Source organism: Lycium barbarum, chromosome 2 (assembly GCF_019175385.1).
Source record: "Lycium barbarum isolate Lr01 chromosome 2, ASM1917538v2, whole genome shotgun sequence".
In the NCBI taxonomy this organism is placed as follows: Eukaryota; Viridiplantae; Streptophyta; class Magnoliopsida; order Solanales; family Solanaceae; genus Lycium; species Lycium barbarum.
This window is the reverse complement of record NC_083338.1, coordinates 145,331,560-145,349,934: the sequence shown is the minus strand read 5'-3', so window position 1 is coordinate 145,349,934 and position 18,375 is coordinate 145,331,560. Positions and strand designations below refer to the sequence as shown.

Genomic DNA, 18,375 nt, shown 5'->3' with positions numbered 1-18,375 from the left:
GGGGGAGCTGGAATGATAGGAGTTATAGAAATGGAGAAATTGGCCCCACAGGGTTCTTGATTAGTTTTACTTTATTGTGATATTCATAAGAAACGTGTATCCATACAAGTACGAAAATATTTATGGTCTAGTTGGTAGTAGCATTTATTTATTGATTTTTGCCTTCCGCTAGTTTTTATCTCACTTTCTTTTTTCCCTGCTTTTTTGTTGGATTGTTTGGTTAGATAATAGGGATCTTGTTTAAAGATGGTTGGTGGATTACTTTAGCTTCATTTAATTGAGCACCTTTTTTCTAAAATTCGCCTTTGATTACAGTTGTGTCACTTTTAGTTTCTTTTTTTGTTAATTAAGAGTTGAGAAATGATTTAAAAAGAATGTTGTGGAGTTGGTGATCTTGTTAGTTCAGCTTATGCTTCTTCTTTTATGATGTTTGGAGTTCCTCTTTATATTCGTTATTGTTAGTGGAACTTTATTTACTTTAATTCTTCTTTTTATCATTATTATTTATTATTATAGTAGAAGATGCTACATCCCTGCTTATATTGGGAAAATTTTACATTTTGCAGCGGACGGCAAGTGAAAAGTTCAAAAAGGGCAATTAGACCTTATTATAAAGGGGTGTGTACATAGTTCAGGCCGTACAGTTAACAGACACTTTGTAAACAGTAATATATTGAAGACAAATAAATATGCTCGTCTGACTAAAAGTGGTACCCTGACTCACTGTAAGCATATACTGATTCAAATCCTTCATGCTGATTGCTGAGTTGTGACAAAGGCAATTCATAATTACAGAAGAGAAAGGAACCAGACATATCTTGTACCACATAGTAATTTTGCAAAGTACATAGCAGAGTTTTCTCACATGATTCAGAGACCAACCCAAAGCAAACTCCACGAGATTTTACAACAGCATTATTATCGCCACTCGGACTTGCACTACTTATGGTAACATATATATACCAGATGTAACTACAGAACTACTATCAAATTACTCAAGGGCCGGTTTCACTTGCAAATAGTCTCACAATATTTCCAAGTTGAAGTTTGTCCTTAAACTCTTAGCAGTTTAAACTCCAAAAATAATGATTTCTAGGTGTATTTTAACTTCAAATCATTTGTCTTCAAAGTCTACTCACGAATCTTCAACTATCACAAACTTTTCTGCAAAAAACTACATTTATCCAAACACATCGGACAAATCCTTTTTTCAACTTTAACTTCACACAGAATTCTTAGCTTCAACTGAAATTTTGTCCAAACGCACACTGAAAAACTTCCAATAATAAACATCCAACATTTGAGATTCTGAAATAGCCAAGGAACAGCACCTATTTAAGACAGTAGTACATTTTCATTTTCACGTATGACAATAGAAGAACTTGAAAACCATCTGAAAAAGTTTGAATGGTTATTTTGTCAACACTAGTTATCTTGTCAAGTCTTAAGTTTCAACAGTTACAAAAGCACAGTTCCGTTCATGCTCATTGAGCATAACGATTAAGGATCATTTTACCTCAGTGACCATGAGGCAATTTAACTTATGAGATGTACAAACAATTGGAGTTTTGCAGTAACAATAGTTATTTCCTCTACACCAACTCCTCAAGTATTTGATCCTTTGAAATTTTGGTTAAGACGACACCCCCGATGATGAATTGTTTCCAGAACAACTCATATCTAAATGCAATCTTGATAGTGCATTGTCTCGGCACATGTCCTGAATATGTAAGAGAAAATTGCTTTAGCTTTTAACTTGCAAGATCTCAATGAAATACTACAAGCCGCTTACCTTAGAAGATGTCAAATGGTTAAGAAGTCCATAATGATTCTGAATTGTAGTTTCAAAAGCTATTGCGTTTTCTGTATTATGTGAGCCTATTGTTGGTTTGTCTGACGGATTGTGATCTGAAATTTCAAATGCAGTCTGCAGCATTTCTCGATTCGCAGGAAGTGTAGCTCCTCCATTTGCACTCAGCATAAAACTTCTCCCATCAAATTCATTGCCAGATGGAGGTTGCATTGACTGCAAAGATCCGGGAACATATCCGGGGTATAAACTCAATCCATTCCTCAAGGTAAGCATCTGCAAAGCCAAAGTGAGAAGACAAAACAAAAGTTTCTATTATGCAGTTTTTAAAGAAGACAATGACAGATATGAACTAGCTGTAGTGACTTCATCATAATCAGCATGTGCTTAGAACTCGGGGAGTGATGATACTATTCATAACTTAAGACTTCATTCATCATTGTCATCACCATCAATCATTCATCATTGTCATCACCATCAAATCGAAGGTCCCAGGAAGATAGAAAGTTTAAGCATTTGATCTTTGAGGTGGATGGCACAGTGAGGAGTATTTTGTTTGGGCTCTATATGAAACAACTGTACTTATTAGGTGGAGTATTAAATTTTGCAGTGAGGAGTTTGTTTGGGCTCTATATGAAACAACTGTACTTATTAGGTGGAGTATTAAATTTTGGTATGTTGTTGAGTGTTGACCACAAGTGAACTGTTTTCCTTTTCTCAGCAAGCTATAAGAAAAATTAGCTAGCTATACGGAATTGAAAGTAATTAATAGTTCTCTTGCACTTCTCAATTTCAAGAGCCACGATATATGCAAACAACTCACAAGTGCCCCAGTCTACTTAAGCGGGTCATAAACATCGAGAGATTTGATGATTATACCAAAAGATTACCATTTCCATAAATCAAGCATATTAGGAACAGCTAACTCTTCAAATTAGCAAGAGTATGCCAGGAAACTTGCATCCATCCGAATTTCAGGAAGTTTACTCTGAAATCATCTATTAAAGTTTTAGTAATTCATTTTATAAGGGGAAAACTGAAAAAAAACCACAATATAGACAAGACTATAAGATAATTTCACTAATTGACTAATTACTCAATGACTGAAAACCTTGGTTAGACTTCAAGGATGAAGCATATCATACCACCCAGCCACATCTTCTCCATTTTTTCCCTATGGTATATCTTACTTTCATTTGTGATGTTCTACATATGAAAGCCCCCCAATGGTTACAAGAAATATGCACCTTGAAGCCCTAACAACATTACCACTTATTTCTCTTCTTAAGCTTTTCCTTCCTCAGGAAGTGTAAACATAGATTTTATTGGATTTAAGGGAAGCCTGGTGCACAAAGCATCCTGCGTTCACGCAGGGTCCGGGGAAGGGCCACACCCCAAGGGTTGTGATGTAGACAGCCTCCCCTAATGAAAGCATTAGTGGCTGCTTCACGGCTTGAACCCGTGATCAACAAGGGATTTAAATTCATAAAATAATTTGGATTATATTTTAAACATATTTTTTTTAAAACTGGTAATGTTAATTATATTTTAAACATATTGGTCAAAATAAACATTGGGGGCTAATATAATCAGATTAATTATATAAATCCAATAAATATGGATTTAATAAAAGTTCAATTTCATTGGGATATAAATGATGAACCCAATTTGTTAACCCAGATACAAAATTGGCATTTAAGCCCTTGAATTCAAATACAAGTGAAGATCAACTCTATCAAATTCAAGATCAAGCTCAAAAGCCCTTGAAGTTATTTCTGAAAAGAAGAATCAACAAAATTATGGAGATCATGATATTCACTGTATTTAAAATAAAATACTACACTTGTCACAATATTTTCTAGTCTTAATTATTTTCTGCGCGAGATTGCTTTTACATGATGAAAAAGTCAAGCTTGAAGAAAAACCAATGCTTATTGCAAGATAGAGAAATGACTGATTGCATGAGCTTTACTAAAGAGCAATTAAATAATGGATCCATCCAAGCTAAAGGAGTAACAAGAAAGTAGTGAACTTAGACGTGACGGGTTAAGTGCTTAACAAACCTCTCGAACTACATACGAAACAATTCTTACATTTAAGACAGGTTCTTCTTCTTGATTTACACTTCTCAATCAATCCCTTTTCCTCTAACTTAATTCAGGTCATGATATTCCCAAAAGTAAGAAACAAAATGAAAGGTCATGCCAGACCAACACATACTTTCTCTTAATTTGTCCCCACTAATTCTCCATAACGTACTAGCGATGTGTCAAACTCCTACACCAACATCCTTGCTTGTTACAAGTTCAGAATCAAATTGTTGGGAAATTGAGATCAGTAAACACATCGTGTATAGTTTTTATAGCAATTAAACCACATAGAATTCACATCCTACACTTCTATGCGTTATGGCCTTAAGTTTTGCACCTCTTTTGCCTTACCTACTAGCTCAAATTAGAACTCCAGGGGTTTAAGAAAGGCTCCAAACCAAAAGCACACTGTTTCATTTAGATTTTGGGGTATCAAAAACTGTACAAAAACTGAAGATATGAGGCCTGTAACATTGAATCTCAAAGTTGTGCATGCCATACTTGTCCCAACAGTGTGTTACATAACCACAGAAATAAACACATCAAACTTTTCCTTTCATTCCCTTTTCCGGAATTTACCTACATAAACTTTTTCCACCTGTCCCCGACTAATCTAAAGAGTTGAGACTAGTATTTTGATTTCTATCACATGCAACTGTGATTGCATCCAGCTGGGAGGAATGCAATTTATAATAAAAATGTTCTTTATATTTTTCCTTTTTCTGTTTCGATTTGAATTTCCAAAGCTCCATCGGCCCTGTCTTTTATTTAACCAGGCAGAGAGAGGACACTGATACTAGCAAGAGCAAAGTCGTGACATTGCGGAAGACTTCCAGATAACAGACTCACCATACATAAGAGGCTAAGACAAGAAAAGGAATCCAAAAGGGGGTAGAATACAAAATCCATCAAAGTATTACTTATGCCTCTTGCTTTTGATTCATGTAGAAGACCGCTTTAAATAAATATGAGTTTTCATTCTCTAATAGTTTAAACTTTTACATGAGGTGCTACACACAATTTTACACGGTATGTGACCGACCAGTTAGTGGTCCGGAGCTCGATCCTCACTGCTATCCATCATAAGAAAAATATTCACTTGCTAGACTTTTATAAAATAGTACTCCCTCCATTTATTTTTATATGGAACGTGGGCACGGAGTTGGAGGAAAAATATCTGTTTGCTACACATTAAAAGTACCATTGGATCTTATGATCTTAAACATACCACGACATTTTGTGGTTGTAAGAGCATTTCATTAAGAGTAAAATGGGGTGTTTAAAAATTAAAAGTTTTCAACTATAGAAAGGAGTCATTATTTTTGGAGCAGACTTAAAAAAGACAGAGTGTCGCATAAAATGGAAAGATGGAGAATTTAGCCCATACACATGGGGGAGTGTAGAAGACAAACATAAATAAATAAAAATGTTCTCCTTTTACAAACTTAAATGGTTGGATGAGACAATTCGTGATAGTTCTCAAAGAAGTCAATAAAGCACATAAGAATCCTTGTGTTGATATTAACATTCTCCCTTCAGGATTATGACATGAATCTACAATAATATCACTCAAACAAACTAACAGCCACCAGAAATGTGATTCAAATCAAACGAAGAATATTTACCTCTAGTTTTGTTCAAAGGGTTAATTAAGAAAAGAACACTTTTATAAAACTTGAGCATGCTATAGGCAGATATAAGAGAATAGAAAGATGGTGTTATGCAATTTCCAATGAATATGCTCTCTGGAAAATAAGTGTATTTCTTCCGTGCTTTTGTGCTCAGCCATAAGAATTAGCATATGTTAACTTGTTTTAACATTATACACACGCATTATTACCTATTCCTGCTAAGCCATCACTGCCATAAGCCTATCCTGATGTTCTTTTAACGTGTTTGAAAACATTAACACAAAATCTAGTAGACTACGAACAACTAGAAGTAGTCAAAGGGGAATAGCAAGAAGTGAACCTGAACTTGCAATTGAAGTTGCTTCAGATACTCAATGGCTTCATCAAGCATAGATGCCTTGTCAGTCTGTGAAATAAATAAAGCTTAAATATGTGAGCAAAGAAAAACCAATACATAAACTAATGCTCAAAAACCTGAGGTATTGAAGAATACTTTGTTAGAATTTGGGATGAGGTTCTGCAATGCTTTCAGTTTCTCATTGATCTTACTCCTTCTCCTCTGTCACACGAAGGTCGATCATGTATAGTAGGAAGTCATACCTTTTACAATTAAAGCTATCAAATTTAAGATTCAAAATTGAAGCAAACCTTCTCGGACAAATTATGAACTTCAGCAGATCTACTCCTCTTTGAAGAACGTGGATGATTCTGATTATTTGGCACGTCAAGTCCATCACATTCCTGAACAGATTGTAAAAGCACAGTATAACATAAAAGATTTGGCCAAAGTAAAGGAAATTCAAGTAGAAGAAAACTGCGATTCTATGTAAATCATTAAATCGCCGCGAAGTGAGGAGTGAAATTTTCAGAACTAGCAAGTTCTATTTGTACAGATTAAGCTAGCGTTTGGCCATAGATTTTGGATCAGATTTTGAAAATTTATCTTCAAATATCTGTTTGGCCATGAAATTTGACCAGATTTTAAAATTCTGTATTCAAAATATTTTCAAGTTTCAAAAACTGGCTTAGACCAGTTTTGGGGAGAAATTTCACTTCCACTCACATAACATCAAATTTTTTCCAAATAAAATGCATGTCCAAACAAAGCTTCATGTTCCAAAAATCACAACTTCAAAAACTCAAATTTTCAAGTTTCAACTTCAAAATCTATGGCCAAGATACTATGTGAAAAGTTATAAACCACAATAATTGACAGTTCAAAAAATTTGTAAGGTATATAAAAAAAATTGTGGACATAGAAAAACTTGTTTGACTCTCAAAATCCGAAAGGTGACACATAAATTGGAACAGAGCGAATAATAAAAAAGGAAAATGAAACGCCGGGAAGTATCAAGTTCTATTTGCACAGATTAAAGCAACAAAAAGAATCAGACCTCGCTACTGAAACTGAAGTTATCAATCGAAGTTGCTTTTTGAGACTGAATTTGAAGCTAAATTGAATTAGATTAACTCGATAATTTAAGATTATAATTCATATATCTGAAAACTACATGAAAATTACTATAAGTTGCAATTTTTCTCATATCAATTTGGTGAAATATACTACATCTTAAAAATGTTTGATCAAAATTCATACGGTTTGAATCTCGTGAAGCAAAAAGTATCGCACGGAGTAGCAAGTTGTATTAGTACAGATATAAGCAAAAAATCAGACCTCGCTACTGAAACCGAAGTTATCGACCTTATCATCTTCTAGAAACTCGGTCCGATCGGCACAGTCCCCGAGGCCAGCAGACGCAAATACATTCTCAACCCCGGCGGCATAAAATCGGGCGGGATCGGAGAAATTAAGGACAGAAGATGACTCCGGTGCCGATCGGTTATAAAAACCAGTCGCCGGACTCGAAGCTTGAAGAAAATTGAGAAAGAAAGAAGACATGTCTTCCGTATCTAGAGAGTTCGGGTTCGGGTTCGGGTTCGGGTTTGTTCTGTACGGATCCCCCATTGGCACCAACCACCATATCACAAAGTGATCATCTGCATATGCCTGTTGCGTTGGGTTTTGGGTTTCAGTTTTGTACACGCAGACTCACAGTCTTAATAAGTGTGATGGGTGATTAATTCATGTTCTCCCGCCTTAATTGCGTCATTTGTTTTGTTTTCAAATATGGCTTAATGCTACTCACTTTATTCTACCTGCTTTTGACAAGGAAAATACGTTTAGTGTCCTGATAGATTAATGAATTACATATAACCTCCTTCTACTATGAGAATCGGCGATGGGGACCCAATTGTTTCATTTTTACCACTTAAGTCCCCCTTTTGTTTCTTTTTTTTTTTTTATATTTATGTTTAATTTAATAATTTGGCATTGGACCGCTATTCTTCTATTATCTCTCTTCGATTTTTGTTATACCACTTGTTGTTTCCTTTTCTTCTGTATCATATTATTTGATATTGTCATTGTTCTTTTCTTTTTTCTATTATTTTCAACATGGCTTACTGTATTAAATTTTCAAACTTGTTTTGAATTGTTTTACTTGAGCTAGGTTCTTTCGGAAATAGTCTCTCTACCTTCATAAGGTAGGAGTGAGGTTTGCATACACACTATTCTCCCCATACCTCATTTGTGAGGTTGCACTGTGTATGTTATTGTTGTTGTTGGAATTTGGATCTCAGGAGGTGATGAGAAATAGAAAGACAAGAAAAAAGAACATGAAATCTTAGGAATTACAAGATGGCTATCAAAAATATCCTATTCGTTTTCAACCCTTTCTGGCAGTTAAAAGATTATTTTTTACAATTAATGTAAGTTGACTTTTTCCAATTTAACCATATAATATATTCCCTCCGTTCACTTTTACTTGTCCATTTTTGACATTGCACACTCCTTAAAAAATAATAAATGAAGTGCATAATTTATAATGTACTCATATTAATTGGTGGAATACCATGGATAAAACAGAAAAAAAGAATTTGTCTTTTCTTGATATGCTAAAAGTGACAAGTAAAAGTGAAAATCTATTTTTAGAATACTGGACAAGTAAAAGTGAACAAAGGGAGTTATTAATCTTGGTATAATTAATTTGGATTCGTGTCAGATATGTCTATTAAAAGAGTAAAGCGGTTCTATCAAGAAGTTCTTTCATTCTCACAACTCAAACACAAAATCTCCAATTAAAGGTGAAAAAATTGACATCACAGTCATTTCATCACACCATAGTGGCAATATAAGTCTGACTAATTCAAATGGTTACCTATCATCTTTGTATGTAACTAATTACTCCAATATACATACTTCTGTTGATTGAAATAGAGAATATGTGCTAAATTATACTGGAAAAAATCAAGGCAAGTAGCAACTAGTGAGTCCACTCTTCTTTGTGCATAAAAATTGATTGTTTTTTTTAACATAACAAGATTGTGTTAGGAAGTGGTTGGGGAAAAACTTACAAAAAATACATGTTGATTTTCTGCACAGAATGATGATCTCTTTGGATTTTAGCCAGCAACCCAAAATTGAATATGATTCAATTGAATGAATCAGTCCTGATAACCTTATCCATTTGGATGCCATAGTAACCGAAAAAAATAATTTAATCAACAACCGAGTTCTGTTCCCGAGGTCGGTGGCCTTTCTTCTTTTGTTTTATTTTATTATAAATTATAAATATAATTAATATTCGAGTTTTTTGACCTTTTTTTTTGGCAGTCAAATGAAATTGATTAGGACTAGGAGCAACTGTGCAAGGGTTGTATAATCTATGGTCTATTTAGGTACATTAATTAAGGATTTAGGCTGTTGACATGGTTGTGTGTCATTGTTCATAATGGCTCTTGGGTTGGCAAATTCAAGAAACACCCCTCTCGTAATGGCAGAAAAAGATGAGGGGATTGTCAACTCTCTGTCACCAATTACTCTATATTTAGTGTTGTTTTGCTTTCCAAATTCAAACAAGTGGACGTAATCAAATGCTTGTTCTGCTAGCCATCTACTTCAATATCTATACTAAAATCAATTGGGTTGCCATTTGTATGCTTCTGTTACCACTTACACCCTATTAAAACATTTTTTTGCACGGATTGCCCTTCTTTTGGGGTCGTCTTTAAATTTTGCCCCTCATATTTGTGGTCTTTAATTTTGCCCTTCGCTTGGATACTTGAGGTTCTGGGTTCGAACCCCCGCTCAGGCATAAAATAAAAAAATAATTTCGCAAGGCAGGGCTGGGGGAGTGTATGCCGGATCCGGCATAAAGTCCTTAAGGAAAAACTAAAGTTATGCCGGAGGGGGCATAACTTTTCCTCAAGGCATAGTTTAGTTATGCCTTATGGGGCAAAACTTTTCCTTAAGGAACTATGCCTTATGGGACAGACTTTTAATTAAGGCATAACCAAAAGTATGCCCCATAAGGCAGAACTTTTTCTTAAGGTATAGACTTTGCCTTATAAAGCAAACTTTTAGTTATGCCTTAAGGAAAAATTCTGCCTTATGTGGCATACTATAAAAGTTTGTCTATTAAAAGTATGTCCCCACCGGCATAAACTTGTGAAGGAATTACCAAAGTTATGCCAGACCCGGCATACTTATGTCAAGTCTGCCCATAAGGCATAAGTATGCCGGGTCCGGCATAAGTTTGGTAATTCCTTAATAAGTTTATGCCGGTGGGGGCATACTTTTAATGGGCAAACTTTTATGCCGGACCCGGCATAAACTTGTGAAGGAATTACCAAAGTTATGCCGGACCCGGCATACTTATGCCAAGTCTGCCCATAAGGCATAAGTATGCCGGGTCCGGCATAACTTTGGTAATTCCTTCACAAGTGTATGTCGGTGGGGGCATAGCGAAATTTAAACTCTGTCTTGCGAATTTTTTTTTTAATTTTGACTGTGTGGGGGTTCGAACCTGGAACCCATGGGGTTTAGCCGAAGGGCAAAATTTAAAGATTTCAAATATAAGGAACAAAATTTAAAGACCACCCCAAAAGAAGGACAATTCTGCGAATTGCCCCTATTAAATTAGTATCAATTCAATTATGTAATGCGAACAAACAAATACGTTATGTCTCTCTATCTTTTTCGGGCAATTCGCAGAATTGTCCTTTTTTTGGGGTGGTATTTAAATTTTGCCCCTCATATTTGTGGTCTTTAAATTTTGCCCTTCGGCTAAAACCCATAGGTTCCAAGTTCGAACCCCCGCTCAGTCAAAAATTTAAAAAAAAAATTGCAAAGCAGAGTTTAAATTTCGCTATGCCCCCTCCGGCAGACTTTTAGTTAAACATAACTAAAAGTCTGCCGGAGGGGGCAGACTTTGCCTTGAAGCATATATACGTATTTTTTTTTAACTTTTCAAGGTAAACTTTTAGTAATGCCTTAACTAAAAGTGTACCCCATAAAACATAATTAAATGTATGCCCCATAAGGCGTAAGTTTTCCTTAAGGCATAACTAAAAGTTTGCCTTATAAGGCAAAGTTTAAATTTTGTTATGCCCCCTCCGGCAGACTTTTAGTTGTGTTTAACTAGAAGTCTACCGGAGGGGGCAGACTTTTAGTTGTGTTTAACTAAAAGTCTGCCCCCTCCGACAGACTTTGCCTTGAAGCATATATATATATATATATATATATATATATATTTTACTTTTCAAGGTAAACTTTTAGTTATGCCTTAACTAAAAAGTGTGCCCCAAAGACATAACTAAAAGTATGCCCATAAGGCGGAACTTTTCCTTAAGGCATAACTTAAACTTTGTCTTATAAGGCAAAGTCTATGCTTTAAGAAAAGTTCTTGCCTTATGGGGCATAATTTTGTTATGCCTTAACTAAAATTCTGCCCCATAAGGCATAACTAAACTATGTCTTAGGAAAAATTCTGCCTTATGGGGCAGACTTTTAGTTATGCCGGATCCGGCATAACTTTAGCTTTTCCTTAAAGATTGTATGCTGGATCCGGTATACACTCCCTCAGTCCTGCCTGGCGAAATTATTTTTTTATTTTATACCTGAGCGGGAGTTCGAACCCAGAACTTCATGTATTCGCCCACCTTTCCAAGCAAAGGGCAAAACTTAAAGACCACCCCAAAAGAAGGGCAATCCGCACAAAAAAATGCTCATTTTCTCCCCAACTGGCCCAACTACGCTGCTATGAGATGGGCCCTTGCGGCAATAACCTCACCTTTTAAGTGATTCGTGACTTCAAAAAATTAAAGATATGTAATCGAGATTACAAACTCCTGCCTCTTTAATCAAAGAACTAGACCTAACCTACATAATTCAAAAATTAATCAGCTAATCGACTTCAGGTATGGTTTAAAAATCGGAAGCGTTTCATCCCGTAGTAGACCTACCCTGAATGTTCAAGATTAATTAAGACCTACCCTACATAATTCAAAATTAATCGGCTAATCAACTTCAGTAATTGTTAAAAAACAACTAAAAAAGATATAAGGTACACCAGAAGCAGTTAAGCACATTAGATTTTCACCAGATACATATAGGACGTTCAAAACTTGGAAGTACATAAAGATTTTTTCAACTGCAATACTTCTAAGACCTTCAGTTGATGAAAACTCAAATTCATTCAGATTTCAGAAGTGTACTCTAAAGCAGTTAAGAAATAGGAGCCAAGAAAATGAACCAAAAATATTTTAAAAGGTATCAATTAAATTGGAAAGGGAGAATGTAAATTTCCAAATAACCAAATAATGTAACTCTTGTCTAACGAATCCCTAATGTTGCTAGTGCATCTTCTAGCTCTAAAATAGCTCCTCCAAATGGAGATCACAATAAAATTAACGAGAAAAATACATAGATCTTTCTCAAATGAACTTATGGGCCAAAAGCGGAGACACACTTGGTGCATAAACCTTCGATAGCCCAACCGGTACATCCAACTTTTTTTACACGAGAGAATAAGGATCAATGCTTTCCTGAAGTATTCAGCCCTGTTGTTTTGCAAATGGGGCACAAGTTCTTTTGCATCAGCCATTGTTTAATACAGTCGGCATGAAAGTCATGGCCACAGTCCAGTTTCCCAAGATGCTCGCCATCCTTGTATTCTTCCTGCAAATTATAGTAAACCAATTAAGAACAGTAAAATACTCACCAACTAACATTAGATCGCAAGCATGTGGTGGCCGACTCATAGTAGAATATTAAGTTCAGTACCTGACAAACACAGCATGGCTCAGCGTCCACGGGTTCTTCTGTTCTAATGCGTACATGCTTCCGTTGCTTCAAACGATTCAAAATGGTTTCTTCAGTCAGCCCAGTGCAGACATTCCCAATGCGCTCCTCAAGTGCAAGTAATTCCTATAAATACAATGCATGCAGACAATTTTGGTATGGGTTTCCATAGAGGTGAAATGTAGTTATGTTCTCGGGACTAACCTCATATGACATGTTATCAACATCAAGCCGCATATCGCGATGACGATCATGAATGTCCGCCATCCCGAAGAACATTGACTGATCAAGGAGCATGACATCCTGGAATAGAAGGAAGCTTTTAATTTCAGTATATGTTATTTTATAAGCTAATAAGGAAAATACTAAGCTTATAGATACTGTAGTCCCATGAAAATAGGTTACTGGTCCAATCATGCTTCCAATCCCCAATATAGAAACTAAACGCCCCACATTATCAACAGGAATAAAGGATAATGGATAGGCCAGACCGAAAAAGAAATTGGACGAGAAACGAAAACAATAGGAGTATCATTCTTCATTATTTTCCAAGTTCCGGGAACAGCTCTGATGATGACTTGATGCTACTCACTTAACACCTCGTACTTCTTAATGCAGGGTCTAAAAAAAAGTGTACAAGCTTGACAAGCTGAAAATGGTTACTAGTTTTGGACATTATCTTACTTCAGTTGTTGGAGTAAGAAACAAGATACTTAAATTTGTAGAGAGTGATCGTGACTTTTTACCAATGCACCCACACTAGGTTATTAAGGAAATCTGAAAAAACATACCCATCGGTGCAAAAGCAAATTAGCCAAGTGGCAAGGAACCTGGAATCTAATAAAATCATCAACCTATTCAAATGACTTCAAGGAACCTTATGTGGGAATATAAGGTGGGCCCTTGATGATATCATAAGGCACAAAGAGGACGGAAGGAGGAGATAGACATTAAGCACACTACTAATAATATATTGAAACTCCAGTCTTATATTAAAAGATCAAACAATGGGTATTTATAGGTATCCAAAAATACTTCTGGATTCATACCTAATAAATGGTTTCACACACATACTATGAACTTAACCACAATAAGATAAAGTCATACCTAGTTAATATAAAAGATCATGAACCTAGTATAACTAAAAGATATATGAACGTAGACATTTAAGTTCACTATTTTCAACACCTTTATAAACTAATCAACCTATTTCAAATGGCTTCAAGAATTCTAACCTCGAATCTTAAGCCCTCTCCCCTGCGCATTAGATCCAAAACATTGCGAATCTGTTGAAAGGAAAACAAAATAGCTGTAAGTAATTGAGAACGGATGGAAGGCATCATAACAGGCAAATTTAATTACATACAGAATGCAAGAGTTTCTCATTATTGTGCTTTTACAACAAATTTTTATTCAGCTCAAGCTATCACTAACAACAAAATACCAATAAACAAAAAAGACATTTTGTTGCTCTTTCCATTCATGAAGAATATTATATGTCCTAAATATAGTGATATCAAAAAAGAAGGCTAGGAGAGCTTCTTAGGGTATATTACTCGCTAGCAAGAAGGCTATGAGAGCATCTTACGGTAAGTGGCAATTGTGGATAACGAAAACTGACTTCAAGGTTCATAATTATGCTGGGAGCAAAAGAATTGGAACAATGGGAAGAGTGACTCGGGGTATGAGGCATGAAGGGAATAGAAAATACTATGACCTGAACATTGATCACATTCCAGTTTGCTTTATCTATTATTTCATTTTGCCAACGTGAGAAATAACAGAATACTGGACCAATAATAAACACAGTATCATACCTCCGAAACTAGCCTGCTTCTACCTTCACCGGCAGCAGCCAAGGTCCTCCACGAGTATGGAACCCCAACAGCACCTTCGAGTTGTCTCTCAAGCATGGCCGACCTTGAACTTGACGGACGATGCCCATGATGGCCAGAAAGCCCCATCTCCTGTGAAGCAGCGGAACTCAAACGTGGTGGAATGTTACCATTGTGACTTCCAGGTTCACTGCCACCGGAAGACAACAAAGATCTACGAACATATTCTGACAGTCTCCGGGGATATTGCTGAGGATTTCTGTGTTGTACCCAACTAGGGGAAGGGGAAGAGGAAGGGGCTACTGAGCTGGGACCACTCCGAGAAGCAGATGCAACATTTCCGGCAACGGGAATATTTCCACCGGTTAAACTCCAGTTGGCTGGATTTTGGTTCAAATTTCTCAAGTCGCTAGCAGGTATGAACATTGGATGCTGCGAAATGTTTCTGGGCACACTTCTTGAGCCTGGCTCTTCATATGCTGCAGGATCTCTCTCTCCAAAAACAGAAAAACTTGATGAACTGCCAGCTCTTGAGCTTGATGATGAATCCCACCTCTGTGCACTTCGTCGAAGAGAAGGAACCTGCACCGCGACAGGCTGGCCTCGGGGATTTCCGTTATCTGCAGCAGACACAGACCTCAAATCCAAAGATTCATTACGAAGCATGCTAGCATTTCCATCATTACCCGCAGTAGGAAACAGATTACTGGGAATAGAAGCTTGCTGATGAGAGCCATTGATCCTCAGCCTGAAATTTCTTCGGAAACTTTCTACACTTCTTGAAGCAGGCAATGCAACAGGACCTTCCATAGTGGCCCCACCACCCATGGTGAGCCCAAGTCTTGGATTCACCTGCTCTGACAAATTGATACTTCTGCTACTTTCTGTTGGTGCAGGGATATTTGCACCTGTAGTCATATTAACCGGAGCAGGTATAGAACGCCATAAGCTGTGTTCCGCGCATGGAAAATGATAATTTGAACTTCCACTTCCTGAAGATTGTCCCAGATGTCCTTCAAGTGCTTTTCTCTTACAAGCCATTCGCCGACCATCCAGTGAACAGCCTGGCCTGCCATCACTTTCCTCCATCAGAAATCCATTATTAGTTACAGAAGGCCCAGCAAAAGGATCAGAAGAAGTACTAGCGGTTGACATCCGTTCTTTTCCTGGTCCATCAGATTTGAATGTCGGGGCAAACTCCATCACTTGGCAGTCATCATCATCATCTGTATCGTCGTCATGCCCCTCAAGTCCAGAACTTCTATTGAGATCATGAGGAACGGTTCTAGAAGTAGAACCTTGAGAAAATATAGTGTTGTCAGCTATCTGGTTGTTCAAATTTACTTCAACATCACCCAATGTAAGAATATTGGAAGACCCATATTCACTACGACTAACATTATTTTGTGCACTGGAGGAGCTGGATTCTCCTAAACTCCAACCAATTACATTCTGTCTTTCTTGGTTTGCATGACTAAGAAATGGTATGTTTGTCTCACTAGAAGGCACCATATAATCTGGTAACCGACTTTGTGCAGGATTTCGCATATTATTCCAACATATCTGCTGATCTATACCGCCATCAGTCGGTGTTGAACCATGAGTGAAACCCAAAGTTTCTGGCAGGGATCCAATGGCACTCCGTTGCCCTTGCATTAGGCCTATACTTTATATTCACAATCTCCAAAAGACTTAGAGATAGTATTGTAGTGCCAGCTCGGTCTCAAACTTCACCACTAAGCAAACCTGGAAGCAAAGTAGAAGCCACATAAGCATGTAAACTAAGGCAGTTCATCAATAGAAAGTGAGAACCAAAGTTCTTGTTTGTATGTTCAGAAATATTAGGTAACGCAAAAAGGTGAGAAAAGAACATGTTTACATTAAAGAAACACTTCCGATTGGAAAAAACAGATCACTCTTTTTCTTTGGGGTGCAGGGTTTAGACCGCAAAGGCTGTAGAGTCCATGCCATTACTTGGCAGATAAGCTCAAATACAAGCCTTCATATATGGCCAAATCTAGTAGGTGCCACAATTTAAAACATATCATCCTTCCCAAAATATCTTTCTGAATTTGTTGCTATCAATGAGATTTTTCAAGCCAGATACAACTACCTCCATAACCAAAAAAAAAAAAGGTGTTTTATGCAATTAACATTAGCACTAAACAGTAGAAAACAAGGAATTGACAATTGCATTGAATGCAAATGGTTGGGTGTATTCAATAAACTTTATCATACAATGAATGTAGCTTCTTTCAGTTACACAGAGGCAATAAAAAAAAGGTTTGACCAACAAGAATTTGTAGAGACATTTTGATACCACAACCACTTCCTGTACAAAATACCATTATAGAAACGTGTGGAAAATAGCTTCCTTTGAATTGAAGTAAAGAGACAATGGAGCATCACTAATCAGAAACCACCATTACACTAGAAAAAGTTGGAGCTTCCCCTTACCCATTAAACTTTAACATTTCTCATTAAAGTTAAACATATATACTTACCAACCAGAACCCACCATCACACTAGAAAAATTTGGAGCTTTCCCCTACCCACCAGCTAAAACTTAAAACATTTCAGCACTCAAGTTAAACATATCTACATACCAATAATCACGGATTCAGAATTAAATATATTTGTAAACTTAAGAAAATCCATTTTGCTTGGTCAGATTATAAGCAATCTCTCTAAAACCATTAAAAATCAGATCTTTAATAATTTTCAAACATCAGAAAAAGTTTTAATCTTCAACAGAGGAAAGTGGTTAATACATCCCCCTCTAAATCAGCTCAATGTACAACCATGAAAAGCCCGAAAAAAATTTAGCAAGAGTAAAACTTTGTTTTTCTCCTTAATTTCCAGGGAAAAAAAAGGGCCTTTTGAACTGATAGATAAGGCCTAAGGGGTTCTTTGAATCATCCAATGCATATAGTCAAACAAACAAACAAAAAAAGAACTTTTCTATATATATCTGAAGAAAGAATTTACAGATAAACCCAGAACAAAGATAAGAAAAGAAAATCAAAAGCTTGAAACAAAGAAAGAAAACCCATAGAGAAATCAAACAAAAAGATCGGCTAACAGATGAAAAAAAAAATGTAAGAATTTACCTCAGATGAACCAAAAGATCTAAGGTCACCACCTGAAATCAAAAGAAAGAAGCGTTAGACAAAATTGGTAGAGAAATGAAATCCTTTTTTTTTTCTTTCCTTTCTAAACAAAATATAAAAAGCCAGATAAAAGAATCAATCAAACACAAGAGAAACATACAAAGATCACCTCTTTAACAGAAGAAAAGAGAGAAGAGAGAAATCAGAAAGAAGATGAGATGAGAAAGAAATGGTGGGTGTGTGTGAAGAAAATAAAGAAGAGAAATGAGAAATGGAGAGAGAGAGGAAAAGAGGTGGCCTGACCTGGTGGACTAAAGAGAGGGGGTCACTAATCTTTAACACAAAACACACCCCCCTTTAATAAAAAGATTTATGACCCCAAAAATCAATCAGTTTCCAAACAGAGTAGTAAATGATGGTAAGGAAAAAAACAGTTCTTAAAGAATGAGTGTAATTACCATTGGGTGTAGAAATGTGATTGATGAGATGTGTAATAAGTCTCTTGTTTCAAGGCGAGCCCGAGCCGAATGGAAAAGAAAATGAAAAATAGTTACGTAGTATTCCTTTCCTCCTAACTAGGTGTAGTGTGCACTAACTATTTCTTGGAAGGAAAATAAAAGTTAAATTTTCTTTTCTCTTGTCACACTGTCTCTCTCGTTTTCATCTTCACGCCAAAGCACCTGTCCCTCTTTCCAATCACATGCCTGTCTTTGTACTCTTCTCTTTTTTTTTTATTTATTTAACGCCTCTCTCGGATT

At 36.3% G+C, this 18,375-nt stretch overlaps 1 protein-coding gene across 1 annotated transcript; it reads right to left on the bottom strand.

Annotated features, from left to right (window-relative positions):
- Nucleotides 1–1,334: 1,334 nt before the first annotated feature.
- Nucleotides 1,335–17,925, bottom strand: LOC132629098 (probable E3 ubiquitin-protein ligase RHG1A). The gene is made up of 13 exons (XM_060344835.1): nt 17,787–17,925; nt 17,618–17,649; nt 14,490–16,253; nt 13,908–13,958; nt 12,877–12,975; nt 12,655–12,798; nt 12,409–12,549; nt 7,207–7,581; nt 6,180–6,272; nt 6,025–6,090; nt 5,872–5,937; nt 1,793–2,086; nt 1,335–1,720 (listed from the first exon to the last, which is right to left on the bottom strand). The coding sequence occupies exons 3-13, from the start codon at nt 16,161–16,163 to the stop codon at nt 1,634–1,636; spliced, it is 3,090 nt and encodes a 1,029-aa protein (XP_060200818.1). The 5' UTR covers nt 16,164–16,253; nt 17,618–17,649; nt 17,787–17,925; the 3' UTR covers nt 1,335–1,633.
- Nucleotides 17,926–18,375: the final 450 nt, after the last annotated feature.